This window comes from Trichosurus vulpecula, chromosome 6, assembly GCF_011100635.1.
Source record: "Trichosurus vulpecula isolate mTriVul1 chromosome 6, mTriVul1.pri, whole genome shotgun sequence".
Classification (NCBI taxonomy): Eukaryota; Metazoa; Chordata; class Mammalia; order Diprotodontia; family Phalangeridae; genus Trichosurus; species Trichosurus vulpecula.
This window is the reverse complement of record NC_050578.1, coordinates 233,502,740-233,521,379: the sequence shown is the minus strand read 5'-3', so window position 1 is coordinate 233,521,379 and position 18,640 is coordinate 233,502,740. Positions and strand designations below refer to the sequence as shown.

Here is an 18,640-nt window from a genome sequence, read left to right as displayed (position 1 = left end):
TCTTTATGGAGGGGTACCTATTGCCAGTACTTTGACTTGTAGCACTGATGGCTTTCCTATGTGAACCTTAGTTTGATGACTTCAATCCACTTTACAGTGATATTTGTTAATCAGGAAGATGGCAGAAATTAGTGGATTGGTCATGTTCTATCTGATCATTTCAAATGGAAAAAATATAGAACTCTGAGCTGCTACCAGATTCCCCTAAACCAGTGTTCCAGGCTCCTATTGGGACAACTCCTGCTATACACCTTTCAATTATAGTTGAGGTACTCCTAAGCCTACCTGCCCCACCCAACTCAATCTAATCATACAGTAGGTTATGGTCATTGCTAGTTTGGCTTGTTTTTTTTTTCTTCCAAGTGGGCCCCAATGCCAATGAACAAGAACTATCCCTAATCTACAGTAAGAATGGCCTTGGGACCATCCCTGGTTTTATCTGGGCACTAAAACAGGAATCAACAAAGTTATGAAAGAAGTTCTACCATGTCAAGGGACAGCGGATTGTCAAATAAGTACCTGAAGCTCAAGACCTTTGAGGCTAATGATCTTAGGCTCTTCTGTTTCAACCATCAAGCCCATACGAAACACAAAAGGTGACAAAGAAACTGAAGTATCTGCCTACTACTTGGAGCACTCTAGTGGTTTCTGTCCCTAGTATTAGACTTTAATAAAGCTAATCCCAGAAAAAAGCCCTGGCAATAAACCATCCTCACAGAGATGTCAAAATTTAGAAAACAATTAATATCACAACCACAAAGGAATACCTCCAAGAACAGGCTGCATTCAATTGATATTCATCATGGAACACAAAGAATTGATAATCATCCCAACTACATTAATATACCTGAAACTCTTGGCATAGTTGGCAATCATGGGACCAGGTTGCAGAACACAGATATTCATGTCCACACTCTCTCATTGCTTTATCTTTCCTGAATTACCTTTAGTCATGTTATATTTGTCTTAAGCAGGAGTGAATACTAAGGAACATAAAGGTACTAGATTATTACAAGACATCATTTCCATCTGCTTGGCACCTCAGGTATGCAGAGGTAATCCCACAGAAATCTTCATTTAGAACAACATAAAATCCCAGTTTTGTGACAGCTTCTTCCCATTAATCTGGCACTTGACATTACATTTCTCAGAAGATTTCACTGAAATGGCTATGTTAATATTGTGTTTACCTTCACAGTATGCAGAGTCTCCTTGGATAGAGATATAGCCACTCTTGCATTCACAGGTAGCTTTGGTGTTCCAGTTTTTGCACTCAGAATTTTCACCACACTTGGGTCCTTCTGCACAAAAGTTATGGCCTAAAAGAAGCACATAAAAATCTCATATTAAAATAAAAGAAAGAAAAGACCCTAAATGATAGGAATGTGAAAGCATATATAATATATATACATATATATGTATATATATACACACATATATATCTATACATATATAATACACTGTGTATATGTACATGTATGTGCATATATATACATTATATACACACATATGTGTGTGCATATATATGCATATATAATGTGTATATATGTATATATATGTGTGTGTGTGTATATATATGTATAAACCTGTGTGCATAATCTCCTATAAGTAGAATCAGGGAATCATAGTTTTACCTTTAAAAAAGTATCAAGAAACAAAATAAACCCACAGAAACCATTAACATTCCTGTATAATACTAGCAAACATTAGAAGGAACTACAGAAAGGAGAATTCTACCCAAAGTGACCACATAGTGCATAAAATACCTGGTAATTAATATATCAAGACACAATAAATACTCAAATACAACTACAAGATGCTCCAAAAATAAATAATTTTATCATTATTATTAATGTTAGTGACAATAATAAATGACTGGACATATATTTTTATAGTCAGACTATACCAACAAAATAAAAATTATGGTACTAAGTTAATTTACAGATGTAGTATTGTATCAAAGTATGAAAGGGTTACTTTGAAAAAGTAGAAAAATAATAGGAAAATTCATCTGGAGGAAAAGGAGGTCTAGAATCCTAAAAGAAATAATGAATAAAGCAAGAATTAAAGGAGGTTTGAATTAAAAGAACTAAACCCCATTGAACACTATGTTCCAAATGTGGTTTTTTTTGTGATTTAAATGTAAAAAGTCATGTTATTTAAAAATTAGAGAATTTTCAGAACTTTAGAAATAGTGTAAATTATTAATCAAAGGATAGAGGAAACAATAATCAACAAAATAGCTATGAGACTACATAAGCAAAAAAAAAAATGTTTCTACCAACAAAATCAATGCAGCTAGAATAAGAGAAATTGGAATGGGAAAAAAAAAACTTTGTAATAAATATCTATGACAATACCCTGATAGCCAAAATACATAAGAGGAGGAGGCAGAGACCTGATTGAGCTCTCCCCAAAACCCATCAAAATGCCTGTAAAAATGACTCTAAACAAATTCTAGAGCAGCAGAAACCACAAAATGACAGAGTGAAGCAGATTTCTAGCCCCAGACAATCTGGAAGGCTGATAGGAAGGGTCCATTGGGCCAGGCTCAGAGTGGATCTCGGCCCAGCATGGGCCACACAGACACAGATGGGACTGGGACAGGCTTTGAGGCACTGAATCACTGGCAGCTGTGAGAGTTTTCCAGACTTCTCAACTCACAAATGCCAAAGAAGGTCAGTGGGAAAGGTCTCTCACCCAGATGAGAGGGGAGCTTGGTCCTGCCCCAGCCTCAGCCCCAGTCCCAGCTCCACAGTGGTGGCAGCCACTGCTGCAGCAGTGGCTGCTTCTGGAGCTCTTGGCCTACAGATGGGGGGTGAGAATAAAGTGGCTGATCTGGGTCACAGTCCTGTGTGGCAGTCCTGGGGCAATGAGGAGTACTGGCATGGCAGAACTTATGGTGACTGTAGAGAGGCAGTCCTCCTCGCAGTTCCAAGGCAGAAAGGACTGCTTGTGGTTGCTCACAGACCAGAGAGCAGGCCAGGAAAGGAGTGGACACCTCTCCTTTGATCATACCACTTTGGAGGAACTGAAAATTTACAGGTCCCTAGAAATATCTCTGAGGACAACTGCACAAAACCCCTGAAGCCTGGGGCAGTACAGCCTCCACTTAACAAAGAGCTCAGGAGTCAAGAAACTGGCTGGGAAAATGAACAAATGGGGGAAAATCAGATTTGCTGAAAAGGTATTTTCTTATGCCCTTAGTGACAAGGAAGATCAAGGTGTACAGCTAGAGGAAGACAACAAAGTCAAGGCTTCTACGTCCAAAGCCTCCAAGAAAAATATGAAATGGTCTCAGGCCCTGGAAGAGTTCAAAAAGGATTTTGAAAATCAAATAAGAGAAGTAGAAGAAAAATTGGGAAGAGAAATGAGAGAAACACAAGAAAGCATGAAAAATGAATCAACAGCTTGCTAAAGGAGACCCCAAAAATGCTGAAGAAAATAACACCTTTAAAAATAGACTAACCCAAATGGCAAAAGAGGTCCAAAAAGCCAATGAGGAGAAGAATGCCTTAAAAGGCAGAATTGGCCAAAATGGAAAAGAAGGCCCAAAAGTTCACGGAAGAAAATAATTCCTTAAAAATTAGAATGGAGCAAATGGAAGCTAATGACTTTATGGGAAATCAAGAAATTATAAAACAAAATACATAAAGGATAAACAGAAATATATACAGACATATATATATGTACGTAGACACATATACATACTTCTGTGATACCAACAATAATAGCTAGCTTTTATATAGCGCTTTAAGGTTTACAAAGCACTTTACATATTACCACATTTAATCCACACAAATACCCTCTGGGGTAGGTGCTCCTATTATCCCAATTTAAACATGAAAAAAACTAAATCAGGGAGATGTTAAGTTACTCACTCAGGTTCATACAGCTAGTAAGTGGCTGGCATAGGATTCTAACTAACATTTTCTTGACTCCAAATCCAACATTTTAGCCACTATATAACCCAGCTGACAATTTATATAAGACCAGGAGCTATACCCCCAAGAGAAAAACTGATCAAAGCATATGAATAAATAGCTCTGAAAAGAACTGCAAACTATCAGCTTCCATATGAAATATGTTCCAAACCACTAATAATAAGATAAATGCAAATTAGAATAACTCTGAAATTTAATTTCACACTATCAAATTGGCAAAGAGGATAAAAGACAGAAATAGTCAATGTTGGAGGGGTTGTCTTGGAAAGGAAAACAGGCATATTAATACTTGTTAGTAGAGCTGTGAATTGATCCAACTGCTCTCAAAAATTAATTTCTAATAGTGCTAGAAAAGTCACTTAACTTATCATACCCTTTAATTCAACTAAGCACATAACTCAAGTAAGTCAAAGACCAAAAAAGGCTCTGTATTATACCAAAATATTCAAAAAACCACTTTTAATGACTTCGAAAACTATAAACGAAGTATGTGATCATTAACTAGGGAATAAGTGAACAAATTGTGGTACATGAATGTAACAGATAATTATTGCTGTCCAAGGAGTAGTTCAGAGAAGTATGGGAAGGACTTTATAAACTGATGCAGAGTTAAGGAGGCAGAACTATTAAAGTCTTCCACCCATGCTATTTCACCAAGCCATAGCCTCAATTTCCATAGAGACATTCTCTTAAGAAGGATGGTAGTCAATTCCATAATGAGAAAGATCATAGGATCATAATTTCATCGGCTCACAGTTCTAGAGCCATAATAATGCAAATGAAAACAAGAGATAAAGGCAGCCAAAACATGATTCATTGCGATGATCAACCCTGGCTCCAAAGAACAGAACAGATGAAAAGGGCTTCTCTTCTCTTGGCAGAAATGAGAGTAACTATAGGTACAGAATGCTGAATATGCTATTTATATTCAGTCACCAGGTTGGTTGGTTTTGCTTGTTTTTTTTTTTTGCTACAAAATCCACTAATGAGGGTGACAGATATCAAGAAAGGACTATGATGTAAAAACAAAAGTCATCAATAAAGTTTAAAATAAAATAAAATGTGCCCCTAACCAATAAATATCTCAGAATGTAGGGAGACAATTATCTCCCTTGTTGAAATTTGTAATATGGCAAGACTAGGTTACCACTTGCTATACCTTAAAGAGAATAACCTCAATTTCAGGGATTATTTTCAGCTTCTTAAAGGTCTGCATTTGGGGGCTTCCACTTTTACTTAGTGATCAAAAGTTTAATGAGTCTGCCAGTAGTGCTGATTCTTTAGCTTTGGGGAATTATGACACACTGTCTGAAAGGGTTTTATAAATCACCTAGATTGTCCTGGGTCCCCAGCTGTATGAGGTTTAATTAAGACAATCAAAATGGTTGGAAGAAAGAATCACCTCTAGGTAAAATCATCATAACCCAAGTGTTAATCAGAAAAAGTAAACTAGAGGGTGCATCATGTCAGGCTCTCAGAGTTCAACAGAATATAAGCCCAAAGGGAAAGGAAATATTTCACAGTAGCCATTCAGAACCAGGGAGTCTTCTGGAATTGCAAACACTGACAAAAGCAGTAGGTAACAGCAAGATGATCGTTTGGCTGATACAATTTCCAGACCAAATATTGATACAACAAACCAAAAGAACATTTTTTATAGTGAGGAAATGCTAACCAAGTCCACTTTTTGCCTACTAGGGCAAGGTTGCCATGAGACTGACTACCATCCCTCTTTAAAGAATACCTCTCTGGAACCTGAGGCCATGGCTCAGAGATATAGCACTGGTGTCAGGCCTTAACCAGCTCTGGGGACAAACATATTAAGTATAGCCTCCCATGTTTTTTTTTTCCTCAGACCCATAACCCTGCCAGTCTATTGGGTATTGGAGGTAGTTATATGGTCTCTATGAACCTAGAATTAGGTGTGGATTTTGCACTGGCTTGTGATGCAGACAATTGTCCCCAGCTCCCTTTGGTGAGGGATCCATACACCCCATCACTCACCTTCTACCATGTTGTAATGGATAGAGTGCTGGACTCTATCGGAAAGTCAGAAAGACCAGAGTTCTAATCCAATCTCAGTTAATTATTATCTGAGTGACTCTGTGCAAGTCATTTAACTTCTCTGGGCCTCAGTTCCTCATTTAGATAGCCTCTAAAGCCTCCTCCTCCTCCAAGAGTATTGTCTTTATCCAATGTGCAGACAAGGCATAAAAATCAAACCTTTGAATAGTAGTATCTCAGCCTCAGATGGATTGAATATCTCAAATCTATTATTAGCAGATCAGAATTCACAGGTTCAGCTGAAGTTAAATTTTATGATTTGTAGGAAGGTCCAAATTTTACACAACAGTGCATCTGCCCACAAACTGAAATATCTTAGAATATAGGTGATGATGAAGTAGTGACCATGAAAAATAATGTGCGATAGGTATGGCGATGCCAAACATCTAGGTGGTTTCCAGGTACTCCATGTTGCTATGGGCAGAATAGATAATGTTAGAGTGCCATGCTCACTCCAGATGCTTATTTTCTACCTCAAATGAATCTCTGACTGCAGATAGCTCTTTCTTTTCTTATTTTTATTTTTAATTTACAAAATAAAACAAGCATTTCCATAACATTGTTGCTTGTCCTTCATACATAATATAATAAAAAAGATGATTGCACATGAAACTGCAAATCAATGATGTACAACTTGCTATTCATTTTAAATATGTTATCTTGTAAATTTTTTCTCTCCCCCCCACCCACCCTAGAGATGGCTACCATTAAACCCAAAGAGGTGTAAATATATATATATATATATATATATATATATATATATGTAAAATCATTCTATACATACTTCTATTTATCAATTCTTTCTCTGGATGTAGATAGCATCTTCCTTCATATGTCATTTGTAGTTAATGTGGGTACTTATAATAGTCAAAAATGACTTTTCCACTCAAAGTTATTTTCCCTTATTGCACCCTTTCCGTAGTAGCCAAGTTTTGGGAGAATTATTTATAAGGTTGGGGTGTTGGGAAGAATGGTAGAAGGAGTGAGAGGATGGCCAAAACCATTCTATTGGATGCTTCAATCTGTCTTCATGATGAACCGTTTCTGTGAGTAAAGGTAGAACATGACAGAGATCAAGGCGAAGCAGTTTGTAAGGCCATGGAACATTCTTCCCACCTATGGAATCCACCAAAAAGCCTTGAAGTAAGTGGTTCAAGAAGTATCAAATAGTGTTGTCAGAGCAGAAAACTTGGGGGGTGAAATGACGGCAACATTCCACAAGGTCTTTCATCACACAGGCATTGTCTACTACAATGTAAGCTTCACCTTCTGAGCACTTGAAGAGACTCCACACGAGACAATCATGTGCTGCCCCTCCAAGATTCCCACTTACAGAATCGCCAACTCAAATTTGGAAGGAGCCTCAAAAATCATCCAAGGCCTGTGCTTAAACTGGAATCTCGTCCTCCACTATCTCTTTTGCAACTACTCCTTCTTGAACTGATAGTTCTCCACTTTAGGGAACATCAATTAATGGTTTAGGTACTACAAGATGGTCTGCACTGATTCAATACACAAGGCAGGTTTGCAGAAATAGACGAGGATGTCATCAAGATAGATGGCCACCGAACCACCCCAGCAAGATTTATACTACAAAGTTCATGAACCTCTGAAAGAAGATAGGGACATAGAAGAGAATGAAAGACATAATAACCCAGTATGCTTGCAGCTGTACTGGTCTACAAGGCCATCTTCCATTCCTCACCCACCAGTATCTGGATCAGTTTGAATTATCCCCTGAGGTCCAATTCAGTGAACGACATTGGCCTTGCCAGTTGGTCTAGCACAACAAATATCAAGGGGAGTGGATGCTGGTCCCAGGTGGTAAAAGGGTCATAACTGACTATTCCTCTTAACAAATAGCACCAGGGCTCTGCTGGGGGAGGGGGAAAGCCATATAAACCTTCTGAATAGGCTTTCTTCCCACACAGCTTACAAAGTCTCTATTAATAGTCTGGTCAGTAAATCTGGCTGTTCAGAATAAGCACAGCTGAGAATTGGTTAAGTATACAATTTGGGGGTAGTTATTCTGCTTCATCAGCAAGATCACCCCAATAGTCCTGGTAGAGAAAGAGAGCCTAGGCTTGGGGCCTGGCAGAAGCCTATGGCTGGGTGCATACACCTTTCCTAAGCAACATATTGGGATCAGAATATAACTATCCCCAAGTCTTATGCAAAAGCTGAATCATACAAGAGTCAACATAGATGCCTAGTCCTTCTGAGAAGAGATAGGAAACAGGCTGATCAGGGGATATTCAATGTCTTTTGTAATGCTCTTACACTGGGATTGTGTAAGCTGTTTTATTCTCTAAAGACCACTGCTATAGTGCTGTGGTTTCTGGGGTTCTGCTGAAAGAGAGGAAGAAGTAGGGGGTGGCAAGCAGAGGATGAGTTCCCTTGGTTTAGGTGTGGAACCAATAACAGTCCTCAGTCTCCAAGGGAGTGAAGGTGACTGGATTAGTGAATTAAGGCAATGACTCAGGGCCAAAAGAAGAGTCCTCCTGGGGAAAGTAGACATGGTTATAAGAGTAATGAGAGAACAAAGCAGAAAATGAGCAGAGTCAAATCAGAGTTCATCGGAATACCAAGACCAGAAGGGAAGGCAAGAGGCAGGATTCAAATTCAGAGCAGTGGCTGGGGCCAAGTTTAGGGAGAGGAGGACATGAGGGGATCAGAACAGCTTGGAGTCTAGTATAAGTCAGAATCCCAACCAAGGTAAGCAGGGGCCACTGATGTTTCTTTGTTCATTTGTTTTGTTTTATTTTCTCTTCTTTTTCTACTTTTTCTACTTCCCTCCCTCAGATAAGATTAGGTGGGAATGGTGAGAGGTTAGTTACATCTCTGCCTTCCTCTTTTGTGTAAATCTAACTAGGGAGCTGAACACCAGAATAGCTCATTTTACACCCCAGACAACTGAGTCCCAGACACATTAAGTGATTTGCTGAAGGTCACAGAGCTAGGAAACTGCAGCTCATCAAACAACATCTCAGCGCTTCAGGATAAACCTTTCTTGTTTAATTTCTTAACATCTCTCCCCCTAGAAAGGACTGCATTGCCCATATTTGTTTGTCCAAATTACAGTGAAATAAAATTAATTTTGTTATGATAAATTTCAATTTTCTTGAGATAATTGAATATCCCAATAATAAGTGAATAATTGGGCTCTTCCTACTTGCATAAAGCTTTATAATTTGGAAGTTTTTCATGCACCTTGATTCTCTCTCCCTGTTTCACATTTGAAGCAATGAGGCTCAAAGAGGCCATGACTTGCATCATAGAACTGAGAAATGGCATAGCTGGGACTCAAATTCAGCTCTTGATACTATTCCAAGTGTTCTTTCCATTACATCACACTCTTTCAACTTAAAGGGAACTGGGCTGTCACTGGTTTACACAAAAGTAAAATGCAAACTAAAAGTGAAAAGTTCAGTTGCCCCCCCAAAGCAAATTGGAACTACCTAATTTCAAATATTCAAATATCTAGAAATGCAGATGGGAAGAGCCTATGATTCCATTCTGCTTAGAGAAATTCCAACATAGAAACTCCCTCTAGCTCATTAGTATAGGACTTAGCACACAAGTCTGTGCCTGAGGCACAGAGTGGTTTAATGAGTTTCCCATGGTCACACAGCTAGTGTGTGTCAGAGGAAAGATGATCCTCTCTCCACCACATCACACAACATCATGACAATTCAAACTGATACACAGCTATAATGGGGGACATTCAAATTGACTCTGAAGTGATTTCCCAGGTTTCAAGGATGCTTAATTTTTGCTTTGAGGTTTAGAAGTTTGACAATTTTAGCAGAGTGAGCACTTCCTCCTCTACTGATGAAAACAACCTTTCCATGTTTCATGAATTACTATGACTGATAAAAGATTATCACCTGAGAGTCAACCATCTGCTAATGAGCCCTGGGGCACTTAACAAGGATTATAGCTACACAATTTTTTGGCAAGTCCATACTTGAAACCTTTACATTTTTATTGTAATTTAATGTTTCTCTACTAGATTTTCTTTGAATATTAGAGCTAATTTTAAAATGAATAGACAGATGCACACATATATACATGTATATATACATATTATATATGTGTATTATACCTATATGTACACAAATATACATGCGTGCATGTGTGTATATACACACACAGTCACAAACCTACATACAAACAGAAGGATGCACAGATTCACAACATCCCTTTCTAAGCAGTTAGTATTAGGATAGAATTAAACAACATGCTTAATCTGTTGGTCAAATTGATTTCTTCCTGAATCATCAGAACATCCTCCAGCCAAATACAACCATGTTTAGGAAGAATGGTTTATTTTACTCATCCAGAGACAAACTCTCTAACTCACTTGGACTGTATCATCTTGTCCTGGCCCTGAAATTATCTTCCTTCATTATATCTTGGTACCACTGGTCAGAACTTGGGCTCTACTGGTGGAATTTTGGGGAATTTAAGACCAATTTCACACAAGATGAGCCTTCTAAAGAAGACAAGTTCTAATTCACAGATTGTACTTCTCAATGTAACCATAAATTATAGGTTAAATTCCTAATTTGTTTTGCTGGAGAGGATTTCTACACCAGGAATTGCCTATTCCAATGAAATCACAGATTCAAATACATGCATACATGTATGTATACATATATGTATACATAAACACACATTTTATGTGTATAGTATATATAATGTATATATGCACTGAATGAATCATATACACACACTAAATATGGTTCATTCAACATGTATGCATATGGATGAATATATGTATCTATATACATATGTGTATGTATGTATTCATGTGTAGAGTAATATAGCTATCTGTGCTGGTATAACATCCCTCTACTAAATTGTAAGCCCCATGGGACAGGGACCATTCCTTATCTAAACAACATATCTCTTCCAATGCAAAGCTCTACACACAGTAAAAATCACAATAGTAACTTGCATTTACACATGAATTTAAGGACTACCAAACACTATGTACAGATTGTTTCATTTAAGCCTCTCAACAACACTCTGAGCTAGGTAAGCTATGGATTATTATCATCATTTAATAGATGGGAAGACTGAGGTCTGAAGATCAGTACTTACCTAAGATCAGGATACTGGTCTGTTTCAGAGGGAGGATTTAAATCAGGACTCCCTAACTCCAAGCCCAGGACACTTATCCCATCCTAGATACTTACTAGCTGTGTGTCCCTAGGAAAGTCACGTAACCATTCTAAGCCTCATTTACTCATCTGTAGAACAGGGATAATAACACAACCTACCTCCAAAAGTTCAAGGCTGAAAAGAGATAACATATGTAAAATGCTTCACAAAACTTACTCTATAAATGTAAGCTATTATTATAGTATTTCTCTTCTCAGTTATTCTCATCAGGAATTACAGAGAATTAAAATCGAATTCATTAGGTGATATTGGTCTGCCTTCTCTTTCATCTTGACCTCTTTTCCAGAACTCCTTTAAGCAGATGGCCAAATGCAACTGTTTAAGACAATTAACATGATAAGGAAAGCACTCATTCTCATAAGGCAAAAGCTAATAGGAGAACCTCTTCCTAGCACACACATTCAAATGCCATCATTTGCCCACCACCCTTAGATTCAGCATGCCTGTGGACAATCACCATGTGGGTATTTAATTAACTTCCCAACTCTTCACAACCACTCGGAGAGAAGGTGGTATCCAGAGCATGACTCCTATTTCAAAAGCTGGGAACTGGAAGCCCCCTAAAGGTGATTTTATGCAGTTTAGATTTCTCCTAGGCGCCCTTATCCACCCAACCAAACTGATTGAGGAGAGAAATTTAATTCAATTTAATTCAACAAGCATTTATGAAACTTCTGCTATGTCCAAACTATTGAGCCAGGTGCTGGGGAAACAAACACAAAAGCAAAGCTGTCCCTGCCCTCGAGAAGCTTATAATCTACTGGGGCAGAATGATATGTGTACAGAAAAGTGAATACAAAATATGACAAAATAAATAATTTGAGGGAGAATAACCACAACAGTCGCAACTTTGAGAAGGAGCAGGAGGAATGTTTTCCCTCCGAGTCTACATTGGGAATCAGGCAAAGCAGCAGAGCTCCTGTTCATGCTGGACCTATAAGATTCAAAGGGAGATATTCTCAGGGCCAAATTAAGCAAGCACAGACCAAATGGGGGTGAGTGCTTGTTCTTGGGTGAACGAAAATGAAATATTCTTTCTAAGTATGACTTTCTCCAGGTTGCCAGGATTCTGAAGAAACAGGAAGGAGGAAGGGAAGAAAAGGCAAAAGCATTTATTATATGCTTACTATGTGTCAGACATGGCTAAGTGCTTTACAAATACTTCATTCTGATCCTCTTAACAACACTGAAAGGTACATACTATTTTCTGCAGTTGAGGATAGTGAAGCAAAGAGAGATCAAGTGACTTGCCCAAGGTCACATAGCTAATGCCTGGATTTGAACTTGGGTCTTCCTGACTCCAGGGCCCGTACTCTATTCACTGTGCCACCTAGCAGGAAACACACTAATAATAGAAAGAACACTAGATTTAGTATTAGAGGACTTGAATTTGAATCCGCCTGTGTGACCTTAAGCGAGTCACTCAACTACTCTGAGCCATACCTTCCTTATCCTTAAAATAAAAGTCATTGAACTAAATGGCCAATAATTTCTCTTTCAACTTTACATCTATGATTATGAGGTGAAAGGTCATCATGAGTCAGAAAATCAGGAAAAGCTTCCTGAAGGAGACGCAACTGATTTGGCTTTAAATGTAGGGATGACAATGAATAGGAAAAATATTGCACGTGCAAGGAGAAGTATGAGGTAGGATACAGAGATGCAAGAGCATGACCCGTATTTAAGAAGGGAGACTGAAGAGTTGTTCAGCTTAGCTGGAGCATAGAATCAATAACAACAATAATAATAAAGAATAGCATTCACATAGTACTTTAGAGTTTACAAAGCACTTTACATGTTACCACATTTGTTATCGCTGCAACCCTGTAAGAAAGGTGCTATTATTATGCCCATTTTACAGACATGGAAACTGAAGCTAACAGATTAAACCACTTGGCTGAAGTCACACAGCTAAAAAAAGTTTTAGTCAAGATCAGAACTCAGGAATTCCTGAATCCCAAACCCAAAAGTCTATCCACTACACCACATAGCTGCCTCCACATGCATAAAGTGTATGGAAGGGAGTAATGTGAAATAAAGCTAGAAAAGTAGGGTGTTTTCAGATTGAGGAAAGAGCCAGACAGAATTTGACCTTAATGAGATCATGGGATCTGGAGGTCAAAGGAACCTGTGAGATCAGTAAGTCCAGTTCACTGGTTTCACAGATGTGGAAACAGACTTAACAACTTAGAGTAACTTGCCCAGACTCATAGAGATATCACACTGAGGCTAAGATTCTAAGTAAAGACCCAACACCCTTTCTATTAGATAAAAACGCCTCTACTCAGCAGGCAATAAGGAATCACTGAAGATTTTTGAAAACAAAAGTGACATAGATGGTCAGATATACACATAAGAAAGATTGTTCTGGAAATGGCACAAAGGTTGTATTGGAAGAGAATCTAGAGGCAGGAAGACCTGTAGAAGGCCATTGCAACAGTCCGAGTGGATGGTGGTGGGGTACTAGACTGGGGGCAGTGGGAACAGAGAGGAGGATATAGATGGAAGAGGCGTTCCAAAAACAGAATCAAGGGGACCTAGAAAACTTATTTTGAGCAGTGAGAGAAAGAGAAGATCAAGGATGATCCCATGTTTACAGACATGAGTGACAAGTGTCGCTATAGGCAGAAATAGTGAAGGAGGAAAGAGCTTAGAGTGGTAAACAGTGAACTTGTGTGAGGATTTATTGATGAAAATATGTTATAGAGACACCCAGTTAGAGAAGGTCTATAAGGGGTTAGGGATGAAGGTCTTGAGTTTGGAATAGAGGGCGGGACTAGACATAGGGACTGGTAGTGGGAGTCATAGGAATGAATGGATTGATGATGAAGAGCTTCTAAGAGCAAAAAGAAGATGTTTAAGGATCATCATGGTAAATATTGTGTCATTTTTGTCTTTGTATCTCCAGTGCATAATAGGGGTTTAATAAATTGTTGTTGAAATGAATTGTTCTTGAATGGAAGGGCAAAAACAGGCTCCTGGGGAACATTAAGTCCATTAGTTAGTAAACACTTATTAAGCACCTATTACAGGCCAGGCACTGTGTTCAACACTGGGAATTTTTTAAAAGGAAAAAGAAAACAATTCCTGCTCTCAAAGATCCCACAGTCTAATGGGGGGAGGCAAAATGCTAACAGCTACATATGAACAAGTCATATATAAGAGATAAGTTGGAGACAATCAACAGAGGGAAGGCACTAGAACTAAGGGGAATTGGGAAAGACTTCTTGTTGAAGGCGAGATTTTAGCTGGGACTTGAAGGAATCCAGGGAAGGATCTGAAAAGAGAAACTAGCAAGAGATAAAGTTTGGCATAGTAGATGGAGAGCCAACTCAGAGTCAGGAAGACCTGAGTTTGAATCCTTCTTCAGACATTTATTAATTGTGTGCCCTCTGATAAGTTCCTTTACTACACTTAGTTTCAGTTTCTGCATCTGTAAAATGGGAAAATGCTAATAGCCACCTCAAAGGGCTGTGGTGAGGATTAAAAGAAATGATATAGGTAAAGTTCTTTCCATACCTTAAGTAGTGTTCTACAAATGTTAGTTATTATTATTTAGAGAAGGAACAATTAGCAATTCTGCCAGAGGGCAAGGTCTGTGACGTTGCTATGTCATTGACGTGCTGGGGAGGAATCCATTGGCTAAAATACATTGAGGAGCTCAGAGTTCACTCTGTGAGAGGTATAAACATCATGAATGATGAAAGAATAGAACAAAGATGGTGGAGTAGAGGCGACCCAGTCAGACTTTCCCAACATTCGCCCCCAAACAACTTCAAAATAATGCCTCAAATCCAATTTTGGGGCGGTAGAACCAAAAATAGGTCAGAGTGATACATTTTTCCAGTCTAAGACAACTTCAGATTTGGCAGGAAGGGTCCATGACACCAGGGTAGGAGCCATCCTAAACCACATGCTACAGCATCCATAGTGAACCTTGAAAGCAGCTGCAAAAGCAAAAGCAGCAGCAGTAGCAGCTTCAGGAACGCTAAACCCAGAGAAGAGAAGGGGGTTGGATAACCGGTCAGAAAGAGATTACAGGGGATTTTTCGCTGGCACTGGGTGCAATTGGCACTGATTGGCACTACTGCCCATACACAGTTCTGAGTCATAGCTCCTGGGTGGAGAGGACCCCTTGTGGTTGGTCACAGGGGAGCAGGGACCCTGGTGACAGTTCCAGAGCTAAAAGGAGAACTAGCACTTATAGCTGTAGGGGAACAGGAGCCCCTCCTAAGTAAAGACCTAAAGTAACAGACAAGAAGAGCAGGGACCACATCTCTCCCTGGATCATACCACCTTATAAGCATAAAAGACTTGCAGACCCTGAGAAACAGCTCTGAAAACAGCAGCATAGTAAAGCCTAAAGTTAGGCACCATGCCTGTCCACGCCTAGGTGAGCAGAGCCCAATTTTAACACCAAGTTCAAAGTCAATAAATGGGTTTCAAAAATGAGCTAACAACAAAAAAAGAACTTGACTACAAAAAGCTAGTATAGCAGAGAAGAACAGAACACAAATTCAGGAGACAGTGTGACAACAGTTATAACCAAAGCCTCAAAGAAAAATGTTAATTGGAAAAAAGTCCAACAAGGATTCCTGGAAGAGTTAAAGAAAAAGATGAATGGTAGAGGAAAAATTAGGAAAAAAAATGAATGTGATGCAAGAAAATTATGGAAGTGAATTAATATCTTGGCAAAAGAGGCACACAAAAAAATTGAAGAAAATAATATCTTAAAAACAGAATTGACTTAATGGTAAAAGAGGCACAACAATCTACTGAAGAACTCCATAAAAAGCAGAATAGGCCAAACCAAAAAACAAGTACAAAAGCTCCCTGAAGAAATTAATTCCTTAAAAATCAGAATTGGAAGTGGAAACCAATATCTCTATGAGGCATCAAGAAACAATAAAACAAAGTCAAAAGAATGAAAAATAGAAGAAAATGTGAAATATTTCATTAGAAAAACAACTGGCCTGGAAAATAAAAATATAATTTTTAAAATACTGGACTACCTGAAACTCATGATCAAAGAAAGAGCTTAGACATCATATTTAAAGAAATTATCAAACAAAACATTGCCAGTATCTTAGATCTAGGGAGTAAAATGAAAATGGAAAGAATCCACTGACTACCTCCTAAGAGATAGCCCAAAATGAAAACTTCCAGGAATATTAGAGCCAAATTTCAGAGCAACCAGGTCAAAGAGAAAACATCATAAGCAGCTGGAAAGTAACAATTAAAATATTGTGGAGGAACAATCAGGCTCACAGAAAATTTAGCAAATTCCATGTTAAAGGATCTGAGTGCTTGGAATGTGATATTTCAAAAGGCAAAAGAACTAGGATTTCAACCAAGAATAATCTACCCAGCAAAGCAGAATATAATCCTTTAGGGGAATTAAATGGATAGTTAATGAAATAGAAGACTTTCAAGCATTCCTGATGAAAAGACCAGTGATGAATAGAAAATTTGACATTCAAAAACAATACTCAAGAGAAGCATAAAAGGTGAAGGTGAAAGAGAACTTATAAGAGACTCAATAAAGTTAAACTCTTTACATTCCTATATGAAGATAATACATGCAATTTCTAAGAAATTTATCATTATTAAAGAAGTTAGAAACAGTCAACAGAGACAGAGGGAATATGTGTGAATTGATTATGTTGGGATGATCTCAGAAAAAATGAAGGGTTGGAAAGAGGGACATGCAGGGGAAAAGGGGGAGAGGTAGAATGGGAAAATTATCATAAAAGAGGTACACAAGGAACAGCTTTGCAATGGAAGTGAAATGGGGGGGGGGTGGCAGACAATGCTTCAAACTCAGTCTCATCAGAATTGGTTCAAAAAGGGAAGAATATGTGTGTGTGTATGTATGTATGTATGTATGTACACACACAGACACACATAGTTGCATATAGAAATCTCTTACCCAACAGGTTAATAGGAGAAAGGGAAATAAAAGGGGAGGTGGATGATAAAAGCAGAGGCAGATTGAAGTAGGCAGAGGTCAGAAGCAAAACAGACTTTTGAGGAGCATGGATTTGAGGAGGATAAATACGGAGAGAAGGATAAACAGACAAAAATAACTGTAAATGTGAGTGGGATGAGCTCACCCAGAAAACAGAAGCTGATAGCAGACTAGATTAAAAATTAGAATCCAACAATATGTTGTTTACAAGAGACACACTTGAAGCAGAAGGTCACACACAGAGTTAAAATACAGGGCTAGAGTAGGATCTAATATGCTTCAGCTGAAGTAAAAAAAAGAAGAGGCAGGGTAGCAATCATGATCTCAGACAAAGCAAAAACAAAAAAGAGACCTAATTAAAAGCGATAAACAGGGACTACATTTTGCTAAAAGGTACCAGAAACAGCAAAGTAATATTAAAAAATTTATAGCAAGTTTCTCTGATAAAGGCATCTTTTCTCAAATATATAGAAAACTGAGTCAAATTTATCAAAATTAGAGCCATTTCCCAATCGATAAACTGTCAAGTAATATGCAGATTTTAAAAGAAGACATCAAAACCTTCCATAATTTTATTAAAAAAATGCTCTAAAGCATTATCGGTTGAAGAAATGTGAATTAAAACAACTCTGAGGCACAACCTCACACCTTTCAGAAATGACAAATACTAAAAGGGATTAGGGAAAATAGGTACATTAAAGAATTCTTGGTGGAGTTGTGAACTAGTCCAACCATTCTAGAGAACAATTTGGAACTATGCCTAAATGGCTATAAAACTGTGGATATCCTTTTAAACAGCAATACCACTAGGTTTGAACATCAAAGAGATAAAAGATGAAGGAAAAGGATACATATGTACAAAATATTTATAGCTACTCTTTGTTGTAGTGGTAAAGAATTAGAAATTGAGGTGATGCCTATCAAGTAGGGAATGGCTGAACAATTTGTAGAATACAATTGTAATAGAATACTATTGTGCTATTAGAAAAGATGAGGGGGAAGGTTTCAGAAAAACATGGGAAGATCTATATGAACTGATGCAAAATGAAGTGAGCAGAACCAGATCATTCTACACAGTAAGTACAATATTGTAATGATGATCAACTGTAAAAGACTTAGCTGCTCTGACCAATATAATGAGCCAAGAAAATTCCAAAGCACTCAAGATGAAAAATGTTATCCACCTTCAGAGAAAGAACTGATGAACTCTGAGTACAATTTGAGGTATAGTTTTCTTATTTTATTTTTCTTGCTCTTTTGGCATAATATGGCTAATGTGGAAATATGTTTCGCGTAATTTCATATGTATAGTTGATATATTGTTTGCCTTCTCAAGGGTGGGAAAGTGGCAAGAGGCAGGGAGAGAATTTGGAATTCAGCTTTTTATGTTGAAATAAATAAATAATAGATACTTCAAAAAAACATGAATAATGAAGTCTTGAAAGATTATGGCAAAGAGTGCTTTGGAAAGAAAGGC

General features: G+C 38.0%; 1 protein-coding gene across 1 annotated transcript in view; it reads right to left on the bottom strand.

Moving 5' to 3' along the window:
• Nucleotides 1–1,077: 1,077 nt before the first annotated feature.
• NELL1 (neural EGFL like 1) overlaps nt 1,078–18,640 on the bottom strand; it is a 252,769-nt gene continuing 235,206 nt past the window's right edge. The window contains exon 14 of the mRNA XM_036765115.1: nt 1,078–1,319. Within this exon, the coding sequence (XP_036621010.1) occupies nt 1,078–1,319 (242 nt within the window). The remainder of the gene's footprint in view (nt 1,320–18,640) is intronic.